We start from the raw sequence: 27,372 nt of genomic DNA on the forward strand, positions 1-27,372 counted from the left end.
CACAATGACACTCTGTAATCCTTTTCATGCATTGCTCTTTCAGAGCTTTTGTAACCATTTTATTTTTATTTATTGTCTATCCCTTACCTTACCATAGGTAACTTTTTTCTGTTTTGTTTTGTTCTGTTGTTTTTCACTGTGTTTACACAGCCTGGAACCATGCTTGCCTGACACAAGACAGGTGCTCAATGCTTTTTTTTTTTTTTTTTTGATAAATTAACGACTATTATAAAAATTCTAAAGAAAGTAGGGCTTAGTAGCAGATTGAATATAAAGAATGAGGCGAAAGTAAAAATTAAATAATGATTCCAGAGAATACCTTCTAAAATAGCCTTTATATGATGGGAACAATTGAAGTATTTTTTTATCCTATCAGGGTAGTTTGGAGTTAATTTTAGATTGGAACCTAAATATACTAGGAAAGTATTATTTGGTTAGCACCGTCTTTCCCACACTTAACACAGTATCTACAAAGTTGGTATTCCATAAATTGGTTTTGAAAGAATATATTCGGTATTGGGTTTGAGGACTGGTGAATGTGTTCTGGTTGGAGTTGGAGAAGTAGGACTGAAGAACAGGGGAAGATAGGAAAGATAGGTTTGAGAAGCTTCAGGGGCTTGGAAATGCATGATGGTTTTAATGGGTTTGTGTGACTACTTTCATGTAAGAAAGGTCACACATTTGCCAAAAACCTCATTTTAGCAAATTTGGCAACTAATTTGAGAAATTTCCAACCTGGAGGCAGAATATACAAGCGCTACACTTCTGAATTCATTTTATCCGTGCGTGTCTTTTATGCATTCAGTAAATTTCTGAAAAATGATGTGCAAATCAAATAAGGGCAAATCTAATTACACTGACTTACATTAGAAGAGCTATTTTATTTGCATTTCGCAGTCCTTCCTTGGTAACACCGTCATCACTTCTTTGCCCTTCAAGATCCTCTGTCTATTAGTTGATGAACTGCCGGCATTTAAATTCATCAGGAGCTTACTATTTAAAGGATGTCTGTCGTGAATGCTTTCGTTATATGAAAAAATCATATGTGGTTATATTGCATTTTATAGAGTGCAAGGAACATGCATTATGACATCTCAGAAAAGTTTTAGTATCTTAAGGACACACAAAACATGAGGTAATAGGTACTTAAGACACACATGTTGAGGCATTTAGTTCATTGATGTTTAAAAAGAAGATACATACTGTTTTAAATCAATGTGAGGATTTGACCAGCTATTAAAATCTCTGAATTCAAAGCTTCCAAGACTAGGGACTTGATATGAAAACTTGAAAATGCCATTGATTTTCTTCTATTTAAGTCTCTCTGGTCGTAAGCTTAATATTTTTACTATGGGAATATTTTAATTGTGTGTGTGAGATAAATGGGTCTCCAGTATATAATCCATACATATGTGTAAATAATCAACTTATCTCCCTTTTTTTATTCTTTCTCTTTGAAACATCTACAGTGAACAGTTTAAGCCTGTTTGAACCAATCAACATCCTCAAGAAAATATGTTTTATACCAATTAAATGAAAATGTGGGGGAGGGATTTCCCACTGTGGCACAGCAGAAACGAATCCGACTGGTATACATGAGGATGCAGGTTCAATCCCTGGCCTTGCTCCGTGGGTGAGGGATCTGGCCTTGCCCGTGAGCTATGGTGTAGTTCTCAGGGTCGGCTCAGATCTGGCATTGCTGTGGCTGTGGCGTGGGCCGGCACTTGTAGCTCCAATTCGACCCCTAGCCTGGGAACCTCCGTATGCTGCAGGTGAGACCCCTACAAATCAAAGCAAAACAAAACAAAACAAAAAGAAAATGTTGGGGAAACAAATCTGAATAAATTTTGAAGCTGACTCAGTGAGTTCTGAAATCCATGTTCCAGGAGTTCCTGCTGCGGCTCAGCAGGTTAAGGACCTGAGTAGCCTCCGTGAGGATGCAATAAGTAGGTTAAGGATCTGACTTTGCCACAGCTTAGGTTGCAGATGTTGCTGTAGTGTAAGCTGGCAGCTGCAGCTCCTATTTGACCCTTAGCCTAGGAACTTCCACATGCCACAGGTGCGGCTGTAAAAGGAAAAATATATGAATATGAAATCTGTGTTTCATAGACCATGCTTAGAGGGAGAGGACCCTAGAGATCCGGATTCTTGGTTCAGTCCTCCCTCTTAGACTCCACAGCACTAATTAAAGCTGTGCGGTTGGTACTCAAAGAACAATGTGTCCTCTGCTCTGAAGACAGTCAGATTTATTGCATTGCATATTGATACAGTAACTCCTTTTCCCCATCTGCTGAAAAAGAGACAACGGTATGGACATTGTGTGCTGTCAAGTCTTAGGCTCGGACTCTCTATTTTTTTTGCCACACCCAGTGGCATGCAGAAGTCACAGCAGTGACAAGGTGACAGGCATTCTTTTCTGATGTAAACCTCTTCCAAACCAAACGCACTTCTCATCTTCTTCCTCTCTGCTCTCCGCTAGTCCCCTTTTCTCAGCAAAATGTATCATTTTGAGGTTGATGGTCTAAATTTCTTTCCTGAGGCCAGATACAGGCAGAACCAGCATGACCATCACATACTACTGTTCATAATCTTTCCCAAGATTAAATCATAACTGGGAATGAGAGTAAATTATATAGGAAAATACCACTGTGTAGTTCTCACGTGTGAACCTACACTGAGTATTTATTCAGGACTAAAATTTGCTGCAGAAAAGAATCTTTAAAATCTCAGTGGCTTTCAGCAACAAAAGGTTTGGGTTTTTCGGTTTGTTTTGGCTTCCTTTGCCCCTGCAACATATTCATCTCATATCGGTGGTGAGCTCTGCTCCTTGTCTTTGCTTGGTGGGGGTATAAGCCAACGTGGTTTCATGTCGAGGGGAACCAACTCGGTCTTCCAAAGGCTTCCAGCTGGAAGTGTCCTGCCCAGTCTACCCTCACAAGGCTTTGAGCAAAGCATGAGACACATCTGTGCCCAGCCTCAAGGGAATGGAGAGCACTGTCCCCCGAGGTACCTGGAAGGCGGAAAATTACAAATCACACTCTTGAAATGACCTCACCCTGACATGAATAAGCATTATGTGTATACACTTTCTTTTTAAAAATACGTTTTCAGTTTATGCCAGTTCAAATGCATTTTGGAAAGAATAAAGCACTCTATAAATATAAGTCGTATTATTATTAACATATTTTAGGCACACATATGAGCATCTGAATGTATTTGGTAATTATAGTAAATGACTAGATTTAAAATGTCTCTTGGTTTTTTCCCTCCATTCATGAAGAATTTATTGAGTACCTCCGATTTTCCTGGTACTAAGCACATAGGGGAAAATGAGACATAGAGCTTCCTATCAAGGAAATTACAATCCAATAGGAAAAAGTCACTAGTAAACCAACAACAATGATAGATGACATTAAATGTGATGACAGAAACAAATAAGGGATGCAAAGAGAAATTTCACAAAGGAAGGTCAGGATGACTCTGCTTGCCCAAATAGATTGCCAAGAGTAGGTGACTTTGACATGTCTTAAATATCGAGTAAAAATTATTATAGAATAGAGAAGAATGCTCTGGACAAAGGAAATACCACATTCCAGGGTATAGAAACTTGAGCGTTTATAAAATGGTGAGAAACTGCAAGAAGTACCAAGGCGAGAGAATAGGTTTGTGGGAGTAAGGCATCCATAGTAAGTTGAGAGAGGGAGGCAGATACATGTGTGTCATGCTAAAATTTCCCAACTTTATCTGAAAGATAGTGGTGCAACACAGTAGATTTTCTGCCTTAGAAAGAACCTTTGGGAATTCCCATGGTGGCTCAGTGGAAATGAACCCAGCTAGTATCCATGAGGATGCAGGTTTGATCCCTGGCCCCGCAAAGTGGGTTAAGGATCCAGCACTGGTGGTTGCCACGAGCTATGGTGTAGGTTGAAGATGCTGCTTGGATCCTGTGTTGCTGTGGCTGTGGTGTAGGCTGGCGACTATGGTTCCCATCTGACTCCTAGGCCGGGAACTTCCACAGGTCACATGGGGGGCCCTAAAGAAAAGTCATTCCATTGTACAAATACCTGACACTCAGTAAACATTGAATGAATGAGTGAATGGTATCACATAGGGTGAAGATAAGCCTGCATCACTGCCATGCAGTAACCCATTTTTCTGAAATTTGGAAACATCATACTTTGAAAATGTTGGTAATGTTTATTCAGACAAATATTTCTGAATAAAGTAATAATACAGAAATGCAACTATTAATTTATTCCTTCAAGTATTCATCTACTGATTTTCTAAGTTCATCATGCAACAGATTTTTATTCTATGCAAAGCACTCTATTAAGTGCCATGAAAAACAAAGACATTGATAAGATAGATTTATTTTTTCCTGCAAGAGCAGTGGAGCCCAAAAACAAACAAACAAATGGAAAATAAGACCTATGCTCAAATAACTGCTCCAAGATGGTGTGTGATAAAAGGAATAAAAGAAAAACAGATTGGTGCCAGTGGTTGTAAATGGTGTCTGGAATAGGTTATCATTCAGGCTGGCCATTGACAGATTTATTTTAGACTTTCAGAGGTAGTCAAGTTAGGTGTAAATAAAGTCAGCAGCAATGCCGATTGCACACAATCTGTTCAATTTTGTTTTTATTGTCATTGTTTATTTTAATCTGTCAAAATTATGTGTCAGACTAATTTTTTACCAAGCAGCAACACAATCAGTTAGATAACCCTGAATTTATCTTGCATGTACATAAGCCCTCCATATACTAGTTATTTATATTTAGTTACCTTTTCTGTCTTTTGGAACAAATATTGACAGTTTGTTTTTAAACACCAATTTTTCCAGAAAATTAACGTTTATCAACCTTTCAGTTTTCAAATTTTATCCTTTATAAAAAAAAGTAGTAACAGAATGATTAAGTGCACATGCCTTTTGTTGCCTTTTATAACCTGAGAGTTGATAAAATGCTTTCATTATATTACTGTATTTCATTAATTTATTAACCATTTAAGTATTTGTTATGTTCCAGAAAATGTGCCAAATGATTAATAATACCAGATTCATTAAGCCTATTGATTTGTCAGGCATTGAGCTGTTTGCTTTGCATGCCATATTCATTTAATCCTCAAAATGATAACATAAAAAAGTATCATTATTATCATTTTACAAATGAGAAAATTTAAGTGTAGAGAGATTAAGTAACCTGCCCAATGTCACATAAACAATATGTGGGAATCCAAAATTCTTTTCCACATTATACACTTTTTTTTTTTTGTCTTTTTAGGGCTGCACCTGTGGCACATGGAGGTTCCCAGGCTAGAGGTCAAATTGGAGATGTAGCCACCACAGCCACAGCAACACCAGATCTGAGCTGTGTCTGTGACCTACACCACAACTCACAGCAACGCCAGATCCTTAACCCACTGAGCAAGGCCCGGGATTGAATCCGCATCCTCATGGATACTAGTCGGGTTCCTTCACCACTGAGCCATGAAGGGAACTCCCCAAATTATACTCTTAATTGCTATACATACTGAGGAAATAGTGAAAAAAAAAATCTGTCTCATCCTTAACGTCAACCCAGGATAACCAACATATGCAGAAACCACAATACTGTAATACAAATGCTGAAACTGGGACCAGAAGTTCTAAAAGGCAGAAGCTGTCTTTTCCCTTTTGAAATCTGAATTTCTTACCTTATTCACTGATGTATAATCATTGCTTAGGATATGTTTGTTGAACGAACAAATGAGTATATAACTACAGAGAGATACAAGGAGAAATTGGAGCATCAGGAGGTTTTTTTGTTGTTTTTGTTGTTGTTGTTGTTGTTGTTTTATGTACAAAGAAATTGAGCTCCTAAATGTCTGCCTAAAGCCAAGCATCTATTCTAATCAAAATTGGGCTTGAGCCCAGACCATCTAATTCTAACTATTCTTTTCTGTGATACAACAGCTGCCTGCTTTTAGAACATTTTCAGGAAGATGGCGTACAGACATGGAAGATAGAGTCTTTTACTAAGATGACGATATCCTTGAACTTGGGTTTTGTTCCATATTTACTCTAAAGCTCCAGTGTGCAGCTGAAGGCATCAGGGGTAATATAGGGATGAGAACATGAGATCTCGGGCAGGTAGAGCAGGTTCAAATTTAGGCTCCACCCTTTATTATCATGTGATCTCAGGCAAATGACTTAACCTCACCAAACCTCAGTGTGATCACTTATAAAATGGACATGATGAGCCTGACCCATAGAATGGCGAGGATTGAATGCAAAAACCTCTGAAAGGTACTTAACACAGCGTCCAAAGCACATCACACAGTCCAAAAGAACATGGCGTTATTTTATATCACAGACGAAACTGCTTCCTGGGACTGCTGTAACAAAGCACCAAAAACTAGGTAACTGAAAACAATAGAAATGTATTGTCTCATAGTCTTGGAGGCTGCAACTCAGAAGTCAAGGTGTTGGCAAGGCATCTCTCTAATGCATCTAAGTGCCAGTCCCCCCTTGGTGTTTGATGACAAGTCTTTGGCACTCCTGGGCTTGTCGATGTCTTACTCCAGTCACATGGCTGTCTTCTCCTTGGGTGTCTTCACATCATCTTAGCGCTGAACAAATTTCCCCCTTTTATAAGGATACCAGTTATCCTGGATTAGAGCCCACTGTAACGACTGCATCTTGTTTACCTCTGTAGAGAGGCTATTTCTAAACAAGAGCACCGTCTGAGTCCTGGGGGTTAGGACACCAGCATATCTTTTTAGGGAGACAAATGTCTGCCTTTAATTACAGGCATCTACTTTTAATACTGCTCCTGAAAGGAGCCATCTAGCTTCAAATCTCCCTACCCAGGAGCCATGTAGCCTCAAATCTCCCCACCCGGGAGAAGAGCCGTGTAGAAAGCACTTTTCTGAGAACTGTCTCTTGTGTGTCCTACTTTCCTTTACTTAGCTTCTCAGCCACCTCCTGACAGCCTCAATTGAGAGTTGCCTCTTGGGCCTGATTTAGATGTCACTTCTGGTCTAATTAGGGGAGCCACTTACTGACCCGTAGCTTCTGTCCCCAGTGGGGCCCTGAGTTCTGTTCTTCTTGCATCAGTACCTGTCTTTGGTGGTAAGACTGCATCTCCTGGAGGCCGACCTTGTCCTCATTTTACCTTCATTCATCCTTTACTGACACAGATGAGAGTAGTAAAGTCCATATTTATTGAAAGCTCTTATGAGCTAGGACTCCATAGACATTGCTCATTTAGTCCCCACAAGAGCCCTCCATAGTTGATAGATGAGGAAACTGAGGTTCAGAATGGAGGTTAAATTGCCCCGCATTCCATAGCTATGAAAAGAAAAAGCTAGAATGTAAGCCTAAGTGTGTATCATATTCAAGATTGGTTCTTGATGATAAAGATTGGTTCTTGATGATAAAGCTGGGTCTAAAGGAATGCACAGTATAGCAGACAATAAGACCACAGAAGCACTAACTATAGAAAGTAAAATAAATGGAATAACAGGTAATCATAGAAAACTGTGTGAAAATTCACCCTGGGTCTAAATCCCCATGGGGGGTAGTAGAGAAGGCTGCTGGAGGATTATAATTCGACAAGCATATGTGGAAATGCGGGTCACAGAGAGAGACAGGTAAAAGAAGAGGGGTCAGGAAGCACTTCATCCTGAAAGCTTGCACTCTTATGGATGGAGAGGAATGGAGCGCCTACCAGGAGGAGGTGGCATTGACAATTCTTACTTAAACAATGAAATGACATGATTTGTTCACATGTTGGGAGATTCCTTCTGAAAGGATGTGGAGAAGCGATAAGAGAGACACTCCTCAAGAGGCAGGGCATGTCAATTACGGGAACTAGTTAAGAAACCATGAGATTTGACCTAAGGTGGTGGCTGAGGGGATGGAGGAGAGAGAACTTCAGAGAGAGCAGGTCCAATCTGTTGTGCTTGGACCTGACTCAATGTGTGCATGAGAGGGTAAACAATGAAGTAACTTCCAAGGTTCCCGTGTGGTACCTGATGGATGTAAAGGGTTGCTTTTCACTGGAATGAGAAGGAAACTCATGTGTGGGGAAGGTGAGAGGCCAACATGGCTTTAATTCTGAATATACTGAGTGTGACAGAGTCTAGGTTAGGTAAGTGAAGGCGTTTCAGAACCAGAGAAAGAAGGTACAGGTGGAAGACCAAAGAGGTTAAGTACAAATCTTGTATTCCTGACTTTGTTTTGTTTTGCTTTGCTTTTTTTCTTTTCTTTTTTTTTTTTTTAGGGCCGCACTCACGGCATAGGGAGGGTCAAATCAGAGCTACAGCTGCTGGCCACAGCCACAGCCACAGCCACAGCCACACAGAATCCGAGCCATGTCTGCAACCTACACCACAGCTCATGGCAAGATTCTTAACCCACTGAGTGAGGCCAGGGATCGAACCTGCCACCTCATGATTCCTAGTCCTATTGTTTCTGCTGCACCATGATGGGAATTCCCATATTCCTGACTTTGAATTGAAATGTCAGAATGAGCTCAGGGTGAATTTTCTCTAAAAGAAGAAAAATAGCTCTATCCATTGAAAAGACCTGGAAGCAATGGTCAGCCTGGTGGCAGTAAAGTAATCCCTATTGACCATATTTTGGTCTGTAAATACCATTTGCCCCTAAAAGGAACCAAAGTGCTTTGGAAAAATAGCTGGTTCTAGGTCTGGGGTAAAACATGCCTAAAATGATTCTAGAATATATTATACCAGAAAAGCAAGTGAACCAAATATTAGAAGGATCCAGGAGACTAATGTGCAGACACTTTGTGGCCAAAAAATAGGATAACTGGGGTATAAATAAGAATACCAACCTAGGAACCCATCATGGCTCAGTGGTAGCAAACCTGACTAGGATCCATGAGGACACAGGTTTGATCCCTGGCCTTGCTCGGTGGGTAAAGGATCCGGCATTGCTGTGAGCTGTGGTGTAGGTCGCAGATGCAGCCTGGATCTGACATTGCTATGGCTCTGGTGTAGGCCAGCAGCTGTAGCTCTGATTCTACCCCTAGCCTGGGAATTTCCATATGCCTCCAGTGTGCCTCTAAAAAGACAAAAAAAAAACCCAAAAAACAAAAACAACAACCAACAAAACCTAATGGTTGGAAACACATCAAATAATTTTCAATCCATAAATTTATGATTTTATATATATATATGAACTTCTGAATATTTGAAATGTCTCATAACAGTCATGCCAAACAGAGTGATTAGTACAATGCTTAGCACATAAAAGATATAAGTTGGGCTTTATTTTTTATGACTACATCTGGAATGTAGCTGGCACCTTTCTATAATTCATTTTATTCATGCTTTCACATTAAGAAGTCTGTTTTCAATTGATGCTAAGTTGCTGATTTAAGAGAAACCACTGAATTATTATTCCCCTTAGTCCTCCATTTTTTAAAAGGGAACAAATGAAAATTGATAAGTAATAGACTTATTTTTCTCAGCATCAAGTTACTTGAAGAAAGTCACAGTAACGTAATGATTTTATATGTAATCAATCTTGCCATTGACCACACTGCTTTTGCCCTTTGTGTTTAATACAAAGAAGCTTTATTTTGTATTTTTAAATGTTTTCATCTTTCTCAAAAAAAAGGGGGAGGCTGACAGCACATTACTGATTTCCACTGACACGTTCTAGACCATGGGAAAAAACCTCAGGGAGTTAATGTTCTGCTTTTCATTTTTCCCACACAATGCCGATTAGATGTGTCCCATGGCTTCGTTCAGCCTCCAAACATGGCACTGGATCAGTCAGTGGGTTTGGCACAGCTTTAGTTACTCCGACATAGGATTCATTAAAAAGGAGTCATGTTCATAAGATAGTTTAGCTGATAAAAGAGAAAAATACAAGTGTGTTGTGTTCTAGCTACTTTTTCCCAAGGGGAAAGAAATTGGTGTTGGTGGGATAAAAAGCGTCAGGGGTATGTGGCCATGTTTCCTGGATGCGGGAACCTTAAGGTCTACCTTTCAACTTCAAGATTAAGCTTTGTTCTCATGGAAGCCTGGGTTTTAAACCTCTGCTCTTTTCAATTGGGTTACTGTGTGCTATTTTAGTCCACATCTCGCTTACTCTAAAATCCAAAAGAAAGACTTTGATAGCAGAGCTAATTTAAAGAGGAAACAGAGCGGGTGTTCAGATAAAGGAAGAGACATCAGCCTTCTTAAGAGCATCATTTTGACTGATGGACTTTCTTGCCAGCTCTGTTCTCTGAAGCTCCCCCCAGGCAGAGGATCTCATCAACTCCTCTTTTCTGTTTCTGTGAGCTGCTTCGCTCACCTTCACCATCAGTCTCAGCGAAGGAAGGTGGCTCCACGAAGGCTGATTCTATCGCCCATCTCACCTTCTCACCCTCTTCTGTCTTACAATAAAAAACAAGTTCTTCCCCTCTGGCCGCTTCATCCTTCTCTTGCTTCTCAGTCATCAAACGTGTGCACGGATCATTCCTTTCTTAGGAAAAGCAACGGAACAGCAAATCATTTGCCTTGAGACCTCCTCCAGTCACTCTTCTCTTCACATTACTGATTTTCAAACTGCTGGAACAATAATCTGGACCCACTGCCTCTGTTGCCTTACTGCCTTCTGAAATCTGGCTTCCTCTTAGACCATTTCATGTAGGACAAAATTGTACAGGTGACCAGGTACCTAATCACCACATCCAGTGCTTTAGACTCTGATCTAATGTCCTGTGCCTGCTTCGCCAATTTGATCTGTGTTACTCATGCATCTTCTGTGAACCCTTCCTCCAAGATCTACTTGGTATGGAGAAATCCTTGATATCCTCAAACATTTTCCAAGGTTTCTTCTCTGTTTCCCTGGCTGCTCTATTTTTCTTCACTTTTAGCCTTTTCTTTCTAGAACTTTCTAGACTATTAGGGCTGTAGAAGGCTAATATACAGCATCACTTGATGCTACTACATAATTTTGAACCGAGTGAAAAACCAGACATAGGAAATCAGCAGATGGATGTTAACTGTGCCTGAGATGCATGGCCCAAAGGGGATGCTGATCGCCTGTGTCTCTCCACTTATCCTAAGCTCAGATATTGAAGGAATCTATTCCAGGAGACGATTGGGATTTGTAGGGCAGGCATCCTTCCCCAGAACTGCTGCCTCCCACAAAATGGGGGAGATGAATCTCCACATCTTGCAGCCTTTAAATAGATAAGATTTGTCCAGTGGGAAAATGTGAACCAGTGAATGTCACTGCACTCCCAGTCGGAAAAATCACTGTTCCCTCTAGGGGGGAGAGAAATGAGTAAGACCCATCATGACGTTACCGTAGCGCTGGTTTCTCCATAAGGAAATACGGAGCTAGAAATACATGCACAGGGAGGCGTAGTCTTCATTCTTGTGCTAATCATCACCTTTATGTAAATAATCCCCATATCTCTGTCTCTGAGTCTGAGCTGTACCAAACATCACCATTTAAACCTCTACATTCTTCTCTGCTACGGCCATGGCACCACCAGGTCCAGTCATCCAGACAAAAATCCTTCACATCATCTGTAATTCATCACCCTCCTTCCTTCTGATTGGGTTTTCTTTTATAATATCTCTCCTACTCATTCTTTCTCTTCAATTTGTATTTCTACCACTCTCTTCTATTCCTTATTTGTCATCTATGCATTCACAAACTATTTATTTAGTGCATACCAGATGCTAGGAGAATTTTTAGGCAGTGGATATATATTTTAAAAAGGTAAACCATTGATTTAGCCCTCATAGGGCTGAGACGAGTGGACAAAGGTGTATCAAGTTGTAACGTAAATGAATATATAATCTTAATATAGACAACTGCAACGCCCAAAAGGTACTTGGTGCCACTTGAGCCTTTAGGAGGAGAATTAGGGAGGTAGGAGACAGTGTTTCAGACAGTGGAAGTGACATTCCACCTGAGATATAAAGTATGAACAGAGTGAATGAGGCAAAGAGTCAGAAAGGAGCACTGCCAACAGCCCTTTCTAAGTGCAGATGCCTTCCAAGTGGAGGTAGCATGGCGAGTAAACGTTTCAAGAAGTGGAGACAGATTTAGAGGGAATATGGTACAGAGTAAGGGAGCTGGAGAATTAGGTAGGGGGTCATGCTACGTAGGGCTTTGTATGGCATCTTAAGGAGAATTTTCTTTATTTTGAGATCAAAGAAAGTCACTGAAGTGTTTAACCAACAGGGTGATGTGATCAGGACTGAGTTTTGTAAAGATCATGCTTGCATTTCTGGATCATTGCCTTTGCTTCCCAACTGACCAGTTGTGTGTCTCCTGTCCCTGTACCTTGTGCATTATTATCCAGACCCATGTCCAAATAATCCTCACGGTGTGCTGTGTGAACCGTATTTGTTTCCTAACCGATTAGTTTAGATGACTCCCCATAATTTTTAGGATAAAACTCAAACAAGCAGATCTGTCTTGCTAAGGCTTGCTACCATCTAGGTTTAGTTTGCCCGTCTAAAAACATTTCCCACCTCTCCTGCCCCTCTCCTCTGGCTAAGCCAATCTTCCACTCGCCTCCGAAACATGCCAGCCTCCCTCTTGCCCTCCATGTCTTAGTTCAAGACTTTGAAGTTTCTAAACTCCTGCCAAAATTTTTCCCCTTGCTAAAATCCAAACATAGTCAAGGTTCCATTCAAATCCTACCTCCTCTGTGAAATGATTGCTAAATACTCCAGACCACAGTGTGTGCAGGGGGAGCTCACTTGTGCTAAAAGAATAGTTTTTGTGTTTTTGTGAGCTAAACAAGAATGGGGTTATACAGGTCTAATTCCTTTGTGGGATATACTTTATTTCCCATTTTAGGCACATCAGGTTGACTTACTATATCAATTTAGACCTAGAGGAGAGCCTTCTCAGTGATATAATTTTTGTTTTTCTTTGTTTTTTCATTATAAATGTGATGTTTCTTCATAAAATTTTAGGGAAAAAAAAGAAAAAGAGGATAATAAAATAAACTAAGTCTGATTCTTTTTTCTTTTTTTTTTTTCTTTTTAGGGCCACACCTGCAGCATATGGAAATCCCCAGGCTAGGGTCAAATCAGAGCTGCAACTGTGGCCCTACACCACAGCCACAGCCATGCGGGATCCAAGCCATGTCTGCAGGCTACACCACAGCTCACGGCAACGCTGGATCCTTAACCCACTGTGTGGGGCCGGGGATCGAACCTGCATCCTCGTGGATACTAGTTGGGGTCCTTACAGCTGAGCCACAAGGGGAACTCCCTGTAATTATTATTCTAATAAAATTTTTTCAGTGCTCTTAAAAAGCATTTGGTGAATATTTTTATTTGTGACATTATATACTATTGAGTTGGTATTGCATGATTTACTCAAACATGTTATGTTGTTGGACATTTGAATTTTTCCATTTTATCATGTTATAAATAATAATATGGTTAAACCTTAATGTCTGAAGTTTCCATTATTTTCTTAGGATAGATTTTTTTTTCAAAAAATATTTATTGACAGAGAGTGAGTACTGGGGAAATTATTGCAAAGAGGGTGCAACTGCACCCTAACAGCTGGAAGACTATTTGATAAGATTAGATTCTTTCATTTGTTCTACAAATATGCATGGAATGCCACACATATGTCAAGCACTACGTTCTATGTCAGACTGGCCATAAATTAGTGGTCCTCAAATTTTGCTCATATTGGAATCGTCAGGGGATTATTTGGAAAACTCCTGTTGCCTGCTTCTACTGCTAGCATTCTGATTTAATTGGATGAGGGTATGACCTGGGCAGTAAGAGTTTCAACCTCTTTCTAGGGATGCCAAAGCACAGCAGATTTGGGGAACGCTGTTAGAGCAAAGAAAGATGGAGCTAAGAATACCATCAGGGATGCAAGTTTTCTGAGGTGTATAAAGACACACACACACAAAACCACAATGTTTTGAGGCTGGCGGACTTCCTCTGAACCGAGTTACCACAGGCAGCACCTTTGAACAGTCCTGCTTGGATGCATTCAAAAGGATAAGCCTAAGCCTTGGGCAGAACAAGGCACTCATGATAAACCAAGTCGCTATTTGCTATCTCCGTCTGAATTCTAGTTTTCATTTGAGAAGCCTGGGAGCCACAAACACATCGAATGCAACATCCTCACTGTCACTTGTGAATCAGTTGGCTGGAGAGGAGCTCTGTTTAGAAAGTCACTGTTAAAACAGAACTCAAGCTGGAGTGCCTGTTGTGGCTCAGTGGTTACAAACCCAACTGGTATCCTTGAGGATGCAGGTTCAATCCCTGGCCTCGTTCAGTGAGTTAAGGATGCAGTGTTGCTGTGAGCTGTGGTGTAGGTCGCAGACACGGCTCGGATCTGGCATTGCTGTGGCTGTGGTGTAGGCTAGCAGCTACAGCTTCAATTCGCCCCCTAGCCTGGAAACCTCCATATGCTGCAGGTGCGGCCCTAAGAAAAAAAAAAAAAAAAAACAAGCAGGAAAACAAATAAAAACAGAACTCAAGCCTTTACCCAGGATGCCTAGTAGAAGACATTAGTGTAATATCATAAATATACTTAATATTTTGATATATCTGAATTATGTTCTTTTAAAATAGTGTCTACATCCTTATTTCTTCTCTGAATTGCTCATTATAGAGTCTCTCTCTTCCAGCAAATGTATGTAAAGTATGTGCAAACGTTTTTATCCACCTCCTTTTGATTTAGTTACCACAACATACAACATCTGCTAAAGCTGAAGCCCACAGTCTCAGAAATTTTTCTTTCATTGCAGTCCCAGTCTGCACATCATTAGTACAATTCAGATGGAAATCCTGTAGAGAAGCAATATTGCGAACAGACTGCATTTCCCCAGAAAATTTGACCTCCCAAATTTGATTTGTTTAACATATTTGCATTTTAATGGATTTTTCTGAAAGGGTAATCTCATCAAGATGGGCTGCTGTGGTTTTACTGAGGACTTCTCCATTTTCGGCTCATTTGTATGTATTTATTAATGTGCAGGATGAATAGCGGCACCCTGCACAGACCCACATGGATTATGTCCACCTGAAATGCGCGCACGTTTACAAATTTCAAAGACTGGGCCTGTGGCATTTCGGTTGCCTTTCAGATGTTCTTCTCTAGTTGGATAAATTCCATTGAGTCAGGGTCCCCAGTTTAGGGTTCATGATAACTGACACTTCCGTGGTACCCTACAATCTGTAGTACCCACTTTTCACATGCATTAACTCATTTGATAACATGTCTGACATCTTGGCCAAGCTCAATCGTCTTCTACAGAAGAACCATTTAAAGGGCCAGTTCCTTCCTCCCACGCCTCTGTCATTAACCTTTAGTGATGCAAGCGCCTAAGTCAATTCTGAATAAGCTGTTACACTTAGGTGTGGCACGGGGACGTGGTCAGTGGATATGGCCAGATGGTGACCCACTCTTTGGAATGAACAATAACTTTCTGGTACTCTCCCACCAGCCGGAGCCTCTTTTCAAACTCTATTTCCTAGGTTCAATTGGCACAAATGTGTTTTTTTCCAAGCTCTCTTTCCTAGTTATCTCGTTCTTCACAGGAATGGGTATTTCCCCTAATCATTGGGACTGGGTGCCTATTTCTGCCATCTGTTCCCACAAGAAGGAGTGTGGCAGGAGAACACTGTCTCCATTCTCCCCAGCTACTGGGTGGAATGTTTCTATTAATATGCTGGATTCTTGTCTGAAACGTTTACAATATTCTTTAGGATAAAACACACCACACACACGCGCACACACACACGCACACCAACAGCAAAAGACTGGTGCAGGTACATGATCAGTCTTCATTTTTCCTAAGCATCACATTTTATCATCTTTCAAATATAGGTAAGTCAAAATTTACACCTTTCTGTATGGGATTAAAAACTCTCACATAACATGTCACCTTTGTGCGTAAGCACCAAACTCTAAAACTATCAGAAGTCTTAGTACAGTGATATCTTTTCTGTATTTTTTTTCCACACTTCAAATATGTTTTTTTTGATACCCAAAAACATGAATCATATGAGTGATAACCCACACGTATTTCAGATAATTGTCGCAACAATTAGGATACAGAACAGCTCCATCACCCAAAGAGCTCCCTTGTGCTGTTTCTTTAGAGCCAAACCCCACATTGACTCCTAGCTTGTGGCAACCGCTGATCTGTACTCTATCACTGTGTAGCTGTGGATTTTCGAGAATGACATAAAAATGTTTTTTTTTCCTTTCCTTTTTAAGGCTGCACCTGCGGCATATGGAAGTTCCCGAGCTAGGGGTCGAATGGGAGCTGCAGCTGCCAGCCTATGCCACAGCCACAGCCACACCAGATCCAAGCTGCATCCCAGACCTGTGCTGCAGCTTGCACAATGCCAGATCCTTAACCTGTTGAGCCACAACAGGAACTCCTAAAAAAGGAATTGTAAGGTATGTAACTTGAGACTAGCTTCTTTCACTCAGCACAAGACCTTTGAGATTCATCTAAGCTGTGAAGTTGTATTCCTTTCTACTGCTGAGTAGTATTCCTTAATATGGATATACCACAGCTTGTTTATCTATTCAACTATATCTTTTAATATATTTATATTAAATACACATAGTATTTGTGGAATTGGTACAACATATTAAAAATTGTCAACATGATGCAATAGGAATTTCTTGAGAACCAACCAGATCTAGATTCAAACATCAGTTCTACTACTTACTAATCATGGGCCTCTAGGAAAGTCTCTCTGAGATTCAGATTTGGGGGTAATGGTACCTGTATTATAGGGTTCTAGAAATAATTAAATATGATTAAACCATGTGAAGTGTCTGGCACATAGTAAATAGACAACCCAGTCTGTATTACCTCCCATCTGCCACTAAGTTAAGGTAACATACTATATATTTTTAGAAACTCTTAGCCTCTTGATTTTCAGGTGTAGAAATGCAGAATACTGACTTTATGATAATTTTCTTTGTGAGCAGATGGGAGGTAATCTATTCTTACTATGCCTGGTACACAGATCTTTGCAGAGCATAAATTGTTCACAAATATGTCTCTAAACAAATGCAAACCATGAGTTTTCATGCTTTTGTAGAACAAGGTTATCTTACAGAATAATTTTCTAGAGGCCAGGAATCTGGTAAACTTGTTTTGAGCAGCAGCAGCAGAACAGGTGTTGGGGGGGGGTCATGTAATCTGTTGATGTGTAATAGATGCATATCTTACCTGCTCCTCATCCTGCAGTCACAACCTGTAGGAGAGAAGGAGGCAATATTTAAATACAAAGGAAGCTTGGGTGATTGAGGCAGCATGGGGAAAAGCCCTCTGATGAAGCCATTTCTAAGCATTCTGATCCCACTTGAGGCTGGACTCCATCACTTGTCAGTAATTGATTTGTTGTAATTCCTGGAGCAGAACATATGGCTTCCTTATCAAGATAAGCAAGAAGAAGCAATTAAATTTCTGATCCAAAGGTAAAACCTGTGTGTGTGCTTAGCCCAAACGCCCCATCATCTTATTCATTTTATACCTCTGGCTGTGCAACTGAGTAAGTCTGTTGTGCAGAGACCAATATTTATAGTCTGGAGATCAGGCTGAGGAGGGGTTTAGAGCAGTCGTCTTGCCAAGCAAATCGTTAAAGTTATATGCCATTGATTCCGTTTTATTCATGCTTTCTGACTTTTACAATGAAGTGATAAAAATTTACTTGGTCTCAACTTAACTTTAAAGAGTCCAACTGGAAACCTATCAGGTTGGGAGGCACAGACATCATTAAAAAGTGAGTAAACATAACTTTTCTCCCCCTCATGTTACAATTTATGACAAAATCATCTGGACGTTTCAGCAATGAAGCATATCTGTCCTTGCATAGGTGGACCCGTTTGAAGTTGCCAATAATCAGTGACTTTTCGCCTGTAGACATGGCAGTTTTGTACTGTTCAACCTAATGAAACATCCCGATATACTGAATTGGGAGAGCAATGGGATGCTGTTAGGGACCGAATTATGTCCTCCCACCTCTCATAAGCTGAAGCGCTAACCCTCAGCGTGCCCATATTTGGAGACAGGGCTCTTAGGGAGATAACTAAAGTTAAGAGGTCATGAAGCTGGGACCCTACTCTTCTAAGATTGGTGTCTTTGTGAGAAGAGCAGGAGCTCCTTTCTATGCAAGGATGGAGGCAAGGCCATGTGAGGACATAATGAGAATCACTGTCTACAAGCCAGAAAGAGGTCTCACACAAAACCAGCTCTGTTGGCAACTTGATCTTGAACTTCCAGCCTCCAGAACTGTTGAAATATAAATTTCTGGTGTTTAAGTCACCCAGTCTATGATATTTTTGTTTTGGCCACCCAAGCAGACGGATAAAGGTATCAGTTCCCAATCCTCCCAAATCGTCCACTCTTGGTTCAGTAGCTAAGCTGGACCATCCAATGTTAAAAGAACATAGGGGAAGGAGTTCCCACTGTGGCTCAGTGGGTTAAGAATCCAACTAGTATCCATGATGATGTGGGTTTGATCCCTGGCCTCGCTCAGTGGGTTAAAGGATACAGCATTGCTGCCATGCAGGTCACAGATCTCAGACATGGCTTGGATCTGGCATTGCTGTGGCTGTGGCGTAGACTGGCGGCTGCAGCTCCAATTCCATCCCTAGCCCGGGAACCTTAATATGCTACAGGTGCAGCCTTCAAAAGGAAAAACAGAAAATAAAATAAAATAAACAAGGACATGGGGCATCTGTTCCTCAAACCCACAGACTCATTTCCGTGAGTTCTATGCATTTGTACCAACATGAAAACTGCGTCACTCCAGAGCCCTCTCCGGTTTATGCTGCTGTGGAATTACAAATAGGTGTCGTGATTAGTAAAAACGTGATTAGGTTTATTCAAACTGGATCCCACATAGACGGGGAGCCCCAATTAAGTGGTAGTATTTCTGCACACTACTTTTTGGAAGACAGGTAAACCAAGACTGATGCTGTCACGTGTCTTCAGTAAATGGGCTGGGGCGGCGGGCGGGGGTGGGAGTCTGAGGTCGTTGTAAGAGTCAGAGATATGCAATACCTCTCTTTGTTTTAGCATATAGTAGTCACTCAATGCATAGTGTGGATAAAAATATATTTCAGGCATTTTTTTCCCACAAAATGTCCAGAGTTTATCCTACCATCAGGACTTAGAAAAATCGATCTCCTACATCTTGAACCACTATGGTAATGAACAGTGAGAACAGAGCTTCAAAATAATGACCCCTATGTCAGCTCCGCAAAGAAAAATGCAGTATATTCAGAACACTTTGATGACTAATTTAAGAGTTCTGGCAAAAAAAAAACGGAGAGGGTTTCTATTAATAAAAGCAGTAGTTCCCCAGGATACCCTATTTTATGACACTTTTATGAAGTTAATTAAGATTTTACTATTCATATTCTTCTATTTTTATTGGAGATCTATAGGAGCCAAAAGAGGTATTAAGGCAAGTCATCAGTAAGTGGAAAACGAAGTAAGATGTTTTCTCTCTTATCAATTACATTACATTGAAGACATCATGACACATTGAAGTGTTGATTGTAATATGATTGATACGATAATTGTGCGCAATTTAATAAAAAGGAGTGATAATCATGAGCGTAAACAAAACAATATGCACAGTGATGTTTCTCTTCCAATACTTCCCCTCCTTTCTTTCAAAGTGATACAATCTATAAATACTTATATTTAACAGTAATTTTTCTGTTCCTTACTATCTTCCAATTTAGCGATTAAGACATTATTTCTTTACTTGACCAGAAAATTACTTTCCTTGCTTATAGTTGTAAACCTGTAGGTGGAAAAAACGCCAAGTGATTTAATAATCCATTTGAGAATGATGAAATTTAGGGCAGAAATTCATCATGCCAGAAGCCTTTGTGCCCTCACTAAAATAGCATTCTGAAAATCATCCGATTCTAAGCTAATAGCTGACAATGGTCCATGCATGAACATGAGGAACCATTCTGAGTGTCGAGTTTCTGTTGTATCTTTGTTTCAATCATTGCCTGGTGCATTGAAGGACAACCAAACAAATGGTGATCAGCATTCACAAGCTGTATCTTTGACAAAGGACCTGCAGCTGTCATCAGCATAGTTTGCCCCGTATATTCCATATCCCTGCTAAAGGAACTTTGTTTCTCAAAGTGTTAGCAGGATCTGTGATTTCTGTTTAGTAGGATGGTTCTCATTTAGCATTGCACACATAATGACTTTCAGGTGTCTTCAAGCAACATGAAGTTACAAAGACAGTTCAGCAGAATTTTATGCAGGCACATTTCCAAATGGATCAATTAAAGTTTTGCTGATCCAGCAGTGGCAGGATTAATTTTAGCAGAAGAGTAACAATAAACTTAATGATCATTTATTGTCGTGAACGGCTAAGGTTCTATACCACACCTTATGGAAGCAGGTGAAGAAGCTATCCTCATTTTTGGACACTACAGAAATTGAAATGACTTGGCCAAGGTTTCTCAGTTATGAATCTAGAGTAAAAATATGAACTCAGTTCTGCTGAGTCCCCAGTGTTTGGGCTTATCCAAGGTATTTAACGGACACACTCCTATGTTCTTACCCTGAATAACTGTATAAAGGTTTTCTTAGGAACTTGAATATTTTGAAACTTCTCTTGATGTTATGGATCTATACATTTATACTTAACAAAATATTGCGGTTTTTTTTTGTAAGTCATTGAAACACATGGTAAGCAATTCAATATTCACATGGCAACACACCAAGCAACAATTAATCTGAGCTTTTCTGAGTTCAGACTCAGTGCTGTGGTGAAAATCCCAGCCCCACTCAGATTAGGTATTCTGTCCTCCTAATGATAAAACATTTTCTAATGCAGATCTGTCCAGTGCTGTAATATATATGAAGCATTTTACAAATATAAGCCATTTGATACCTTTGTAAAGATTTCTTAACCCAGTTTTACAGATGAGCAAACTGAGACTCAGAGAAGGCTAAGTGCCTGTCAATGGCCACACAGTTTAAGACTTAGCATCATGTTTCAATTAACTTTTGCTAACTTAATAATTTAGATTTTTTAAACTATTATAGAGGATAATAATATAGGATAATAATTTTAATGATAGCATATTAAAGTTTTTCTGTTCTTTCCCAGGCTTAATATTTTGTACATTTTGGCTCTTTTACTTGCTCCATCGATTTCTTTTACTTGGTCCTATGCTTTAGTGACATATAACTGGGTTTTCTAATAAAATATGTGCCTCATTTGTGATAACTGTTTTGAAAGTGAAAACTTAAAATCTCAGATGCGGAGAAGAATAGAATAGCTATAATACAGTCATAGAGTAAAGCACTTTGAAGATATCTTAGTGGTTCTGGCTGAAGATAAGTACCACTTATCCAGGTCAGAAGCATCTGGCCTTTGAGATAAACACCCCATTATAGTGGGAACCTCAAAGACAGACATACAAATTACTATCTAGCTGTTTTTCTTCCTGTTTTCTTGAGAAAGCAGCTACTTCCTAAATCAAGCACTGAAAATCATTCTGTGAGGATGCCGGTATGCTATGATGCCAAAAATAAAGAGGTCAAAGGTATAATTCCAAGTGTCCCTAGCTCCCTTTAATCTGAGGATGTTGTCTCCTTGAGTGTATATGAATGTGTTGAGAACAATTCTTTTTTTTTCTTTTTAGGACTGCACCTGCGGCACATGGAAGTTCCCAGGCTAGGGGTCAAATAGGAACTACAGCTGCTGGTCTATACCACAACCACAGCAGCACTGGATCTGAGCCACATCTTCAACCTATACCACAGCTAATGGCTATGCTGGATCTTTAATCCAGTGAGCGGTGCCCAGGATCAAACATGCATCTTCATGGATGCTAGTTGGGTTCGTAACCCACTAAAACATAATGGAAATTCCAAAGCACAATATTTCTTGAATTAACCAGTCCTACATCATATTTCTTACTCAAGGCTCATGGGTGTTCTTTATTATCAAATTGTCTGGAAGTTAATAAACTAGGGCATGTGTTCAGTCTCTAGATCCAGGTCAATAAAGATCTTTAAGATACTGCCTTTCACAGTTCAATAATTATTAGAATGAATTACCAGTTGCCCTTACTTATTCTGAATGCATTAATCTGGCCTAAAATAATAATAATAATAATAATAATAATAATAAAACCTTTTTCCAAACCTATTACTCCAATCTACATGTTAATATTTAGAGTTCCTCATTAGTACAAAGTCATATAACTTGTCACACTCATGAATCGCCTTAAATATATCTAGCGCAGGTTGAGCGTTATGAATACAGCTTTTTGTTGTTTTTAAAGGAAGGACTCTCTTCTTTTGGAGGCCTCCCCTTGTCTACCTTACATAAAGCCTTCTGAATTCTTGATACCTCACTGTCTCAGCTATGCACTGGCAGTAATGTTATTTATCTCAGTTACTGCAAGTAGGATGGGAACATTTCAAGTTTACCTGAGTTACCTGGAACACAGAAAACTACTGTTTACAATTCTCCATCTTCTTTGGTCCTTGGAAATGCTTAGGGATCTGTGACAAATACATTGTGTCTATGAATTAATGAGGTCCAAGTTCTTGGACCTTAGGAGAAAAATCTCAATCCAGCTCTCAGTATTCACAGATAGTCTTGAGGAGCGGGGTCCATCCCTTGATCCCTTCTAGCATCTATCTATCATCCCTTCTTAGGTCCTCAAAGTTAAAGAATACATTCACTTACGTGGTTATCCACAAATATTCAATGCTTGGTTTCCTATAGGCTATTCAATTGGTCTTGGCAATTGGTACAACCCTAAAGGTCCCCTCCACCCTGACTTCTTGTACATTTGTCTTCTATCCATAGAGGAAAAGTTATGAACCATGTAGACAAAGACTACATCTTCCTCAGCCAGTCTAGCACCTTCCTAGTTCTTACCAGAGCATGGAGGTGGGGTCTTGGGAGGTACTGAAATTGATAAATGAATCCCCCAAGATCTGTCCCAATATTTATCTTGGTTCATGTTTTATAGGTGGAAAAACATGGTGGGATGGAGTCATTGTTAAGTCATGAACAAGCAAATACAACATGAATCTTTGCAATTTGGAAAATAAAAGAGTTAGAAATACCACTTTATTTTTTTGTCGTTTTAGGGCCACATCCAGGGCATATATAGAGTTTCCCAGGCTAGGGGTCAAATCAGAGCTGTAGCTGCTGGCCCATGCCACAGCCACAGCAAAATTGAATATGAGCCACCTCTTCTACAGCTCCCAGCAATACCAGATCCTTAACCTAGTGACCAAGGCCAGGGATCAAACCCATGTCCTCATGGGTACTAGTTGGGTTCGTTAACCACTGAGCCACGATGTGAACTCCCAAATACTACCTTTTCAGCTAGATTATCCACTTTGGTAGGAGCTGAAATGGGGAGAATTTGAAAGACAGGATAGTGTTTTGTTAAGAAACTGACTGCTATAAGACATTTGAAAGTACAACAATATACTTAAGAATTAAATTGAGAATTTGGGCAAGATTATAAAAGATTAAATATCAGTAGTTCTATCTTTTGCTCCAGAAACAAGACAGTTAAATTAAGAACTGAGGCAGGGTTCCAAAGGATTCTCTATAGCTGAAAATATGTACTTTGGAAAAGCATTAGATTAAATAATTTACAAGAAAATAAAATGGAGAAGCACCCTAAATAAGTCCCTTCTTTGGGCTGGGAACTCTACATATTCTCATATAATTGTCAAAATAAGCCCAGAGGTAAGAAAAATTCGTTCATTTTGTCCCCCAAAAGAAGCTCAAACTCAGGAAAGTACAGTAAGCAGCCCAGAGGCACATAGCTCATGCTCTTTCATCCACCTCGCACCATTTCTATGAATAACCGGTCTGCTCAAATATTCATGGAAGTTGAATTTAATGTTGGGATCTGTAATGTGAGTTAAGAGTCAATATTAACTTTGAATTTCAGCATTGGATGCTTAGTCAACCATGAATCAGTGACCATGGTTCATGTTGATCATCTAACATGAGCAAACGATGGCGATGCTGAGAATTCTGAAGGAAAATATTGTCTTATTCTTGAGATGGATCCCATCTGAAAGAGAAGACAGAATGGGCACAGGCCTACAGACAAACATACACTCCTACGGAAATAGGAGTACAACCAGAATCATTTTGTGAGACATAAAATGAGAAGCAAGTGACTGGAGTTGGGTGTTGGAATGACCGGTGAAGGCAAGCTAGCCACGCATGTGACCACAAGTTACATGCTATAGAACTGAAACACAATGTGCCAGATATAATGAAATGAGCATCGATAATCCTCATACCGACGTGGTAAGATAGGTACTAGTATGATCTCAATTTTACTGGGGATGAAACTACAGCAGGAAGAGGTCATCTTGCCCAGGTTTCCAGAACTGGCAAGTGGCAGGGCTGGGATTTGAACTGAAGCAGTCCCAGAGCCATTGCTTTTGCACTGCTCTAACACCTTCAGTGTAAAGAAACCATACAGTCTATGTTTTTCTGGGGACATAAAGATTGTGATTCCTTAACCGTGACATAAATTTTATATGTGAAAACACTTCCCTGCTGTTCTTAGAGAAATCAGTTCCTTAATTTATTCAAAGATAAATTCCTATGACATTCCTTACACTGTTCACCTGGTGACAGAGCAGCAAACAGGACAGGCAAGGACCCTGCTTTGTTACACACACAGTACTAGGCACACATTACACTGTATCAGTGCATCACAATGCATTTTTTTTTTGAAAGTCAAGCACGTTTTCATTAGTTTGAATAAATTACCTACATTAGACTCCCCTTAATCCAAAGTTACCTTTTTTTTTTTTTTTTTTGTCTTTCTGTCTTTTTGTTGTTGTTGCTACTTCTTGGGCCACTCCCTCGGCATATGGAGGTTCCCAGGCTAGGGGTTGAATCTGAGCTGTAGCCACCGGCCTACGCCAGAGCCACAGCAACGCGGGATCCGAGCCCCGTCTGCAACCTACACCACAGCTCAGGCAACGCTGGATTGTTAACCCACTGAGCAAGGGCAGGGACCGAACCCGCAACCTCATGGTTCCTAGTCGGATTCCTTAACCACTGCGCCACGACAGGAACTCCCCAAAGTTACCTTTAAAAATTACCTTTTAAAATTAACATCATTCTTCCAAAAATTCTATTAAATAGGAAAGTTTTCGGGGGCGGGGGGCAGGGGTGGTGGTCCTATTTAGAAACAGGTTTGCAGTTTAGATGCTCTTAAGCCTTAGAAAGATTTTTTTCCGAACGAAGCTGAACCATGCATTGTTGTGGTAGTTACATTTTCACAATATAATAAGCCTTTCTTGTCCAACAGTTTACTCCCACCACCCAACACTGCTTATTAGATAGGTTGCTCAGTGTGGTTTATCTGGTAAGCACTAAGTAATTAGTTATTAAATGATGTCTGTAATGACTTGGAGGGGAAACTATTCCACATTAAAGTCATATTGCCATTACCTCATCCCTAAACCACCAATCGTCTGCCAAATTTAAGATAGGTACTAGTATGATTTTTTTTAGCCTAAAAAAAAAAGATTTTTTTTTTCCTGTTGATTAAGGCCCACCTCTAAAAATCAAGCTAACACCCATTAAAATGAGCATTTTAGAAACCCGTAAAGGTAATTCCACGTTGTAATGAGAAGGGCAGGGCTCTACGAATATTTTCATCCCCTGGCCCGGTGTACCTGCTTCCTTACCGGCCCTCTGGCCCTCCAGACTCTGGAGGTGGAAGGCAAGCAGCTTCAGGTTCCGCTAAGCTCTCTCCTCCTCCCCCATACCCGCCTCAGTCGGCTACCTAAGCTTGCACTTGCAGGCAGGGATCTGCACGGATCACGAAACCGGGCTCTTGACATACATGCAGCTGCACAGCTACTTACATACCCACGCACACGCGTGCATACCCGGTATGTGGGTGTATTTCGTATGCCTGTGGCGTCAACCCTCATTGTCTCACTCTTCTTTCACTTGACCCCTGGGGAATCCCGGCAGGCAGTACCTGGGAACTCGGGGAAAAGCGAGGTGAGCCAGATGGCCCTTTCCCTTCCGAGTGGCTGCCACCGCTGGGTCCCAGGAATCTGCAATGCATCGTCTCACAAGCAGCTAATAAAGGGAAACTGAGATGAACCAGGGGAGAATGCGTGAACGAGGAAGGGGCGATTGTACACGAGATGATGCTCCGGGAGCTCCCGAGCTCTGATCTGTTTTCACATATAAAGCCCTACGAAGCTGGAGGGGAGGCAAAGAAATTGTGAATCTAAAATGCTCTGAGATGCTGTTTCCAGTGGCGCCTAGAGACCAGCGCTGGGCGTGTGTCCTGTGCGGGGTGAAGGCATCCAGGCGAGCGCCGGCTCAAAGTCGCCGCGCGGCTCGGGCACTTTGCGCTTGGTGGGGTTGCGCTCCGAGGACACGTCCCCGCACCATTTTCCCAGGCGCTGTGCGGGCGGGTTTCCTAAACCTCCCAGCTACTGACTCAGAAGGGAGTTTCTAGAAGCTCCTTCTCTACTGCCTCCCATCCCCCCCCTTCTGGATTTTACCCCCCGCCAGGAGCTTCTCCAGCTCCACTGCGTCCGTCCTCCGAGGGGCACAGGTGCCGCTGTCCCAGCAGCCGCCGCCGCCGCCACGGCCACCCGGTCCGCCCCTCCTCCGGGCGGGCCTTGGGGGCTCGGCCCCGCGCGGCCGCATCGCTAAGGGTCTCTGGTCTCGGCGCTGCGGCCGCTGCCCGCCGCCCGCCGCCGGGGACTCCCCGCCCTGCCGCGCGACCCCGCGCCCGGGCGGGCGGCGCTTGCGGCGGGCAGGCGGCGGGGAGGGGAGCGGGGGCTCGTCCGGGGGTAGCCGCCTCCGCCGCAGCCTGCCGGCGCCTCGAAACCCGGACCTGCCTCCGCCTCTTCCTCCAGCGGCTCCATCCGCCTCCCGCGCCTCGTCCTCCCGCCGCCCCCGCCGCCGCGGCCCCGGTGGCTGCCTCGGCGGACCCGGGAGGGGGCCCGTCCGCCGCCGCTCGGCTCGGCTCGGCCCGGCCCGGGAGGCGTGCATGCCCCTGCTGCCCGCGGCGCTCACCAGCAGCATGCTCTATTTCCAGATGGTGATCATGGCAGGGACGGTGATGCTGGCGTACTACTTCGAGTACACGGACACGTTCACCGTGAACGTGCAAGGCTTCTTCTGCCACGACAGCGCCTACCGCAAGCCCTACCCGGGCCCGGAGGACAGCAGCGCCGTGCCCCCGGTGCTCCTCTACTCGCTGGCCGCCGGGGTCCCCGTGCTCGTGGTAAGTCCGGGGGTGCTCGCCCTCACCCCGACTCCCCTCTCTCTCTCTCTGCCCCTCGCCTTCGGGGTTGCGGCCTCGCCGAGGTCGCGGCACGG

The 27,372-nt window shown here is 41.7% G+C and overlaps 1 protein-coding gene and 1 long non-coding RNA gene across 5 annotated transcripts in view; one reads left to right on the top strand and one right to left on the bottom strand.

Moving 5' to 3' along the window:
- Positions 1-27,372, top strand: part of PLPPR5 (phospholipid phosphatase related 5) — a 465,309-nt gene that overhangs the window by 320,740 nt on the left and 117,197 nt on the right. For 2 of the 4 annotated variants that reach the window (XM_021088656.1, XM_021088657.1), the window contains exon 5: positions 27,089-27,277. In XM_021088656.1, coding sequence (XP_020944315.1) covers positions 27,089-27,277 — 189 coding nt within the window. 4 annotated transcript variants of the gene reach the window in all.
- Positions 1,980-27,181, bottom strand: LOC102157986. The gene is made up of 3 exons (XR_303229.3): positions 27,067-27,181; positions 17,196-17,220; positions 1,980-3,010 (listed from the first exon to the last, which is right to left on the bottom strand). It is a non-coding gene; the product is annotated as an uncharacterized LOC102157986 (long non-coding RNA).

This window comes from Sus scrofa, chromosome 4, assembly GCF_000003025.6.
Source record: "Sus scrofa isolate TJ Tabasco breed Duroc chromosome 4, Sscrofa11.1, whole genome shotgun sequence".
NCBI lineage: Eukaryota > Metazoa > Chordata > Mammalia > Artiodactyla > Suidae > Sus > Sus scrofa.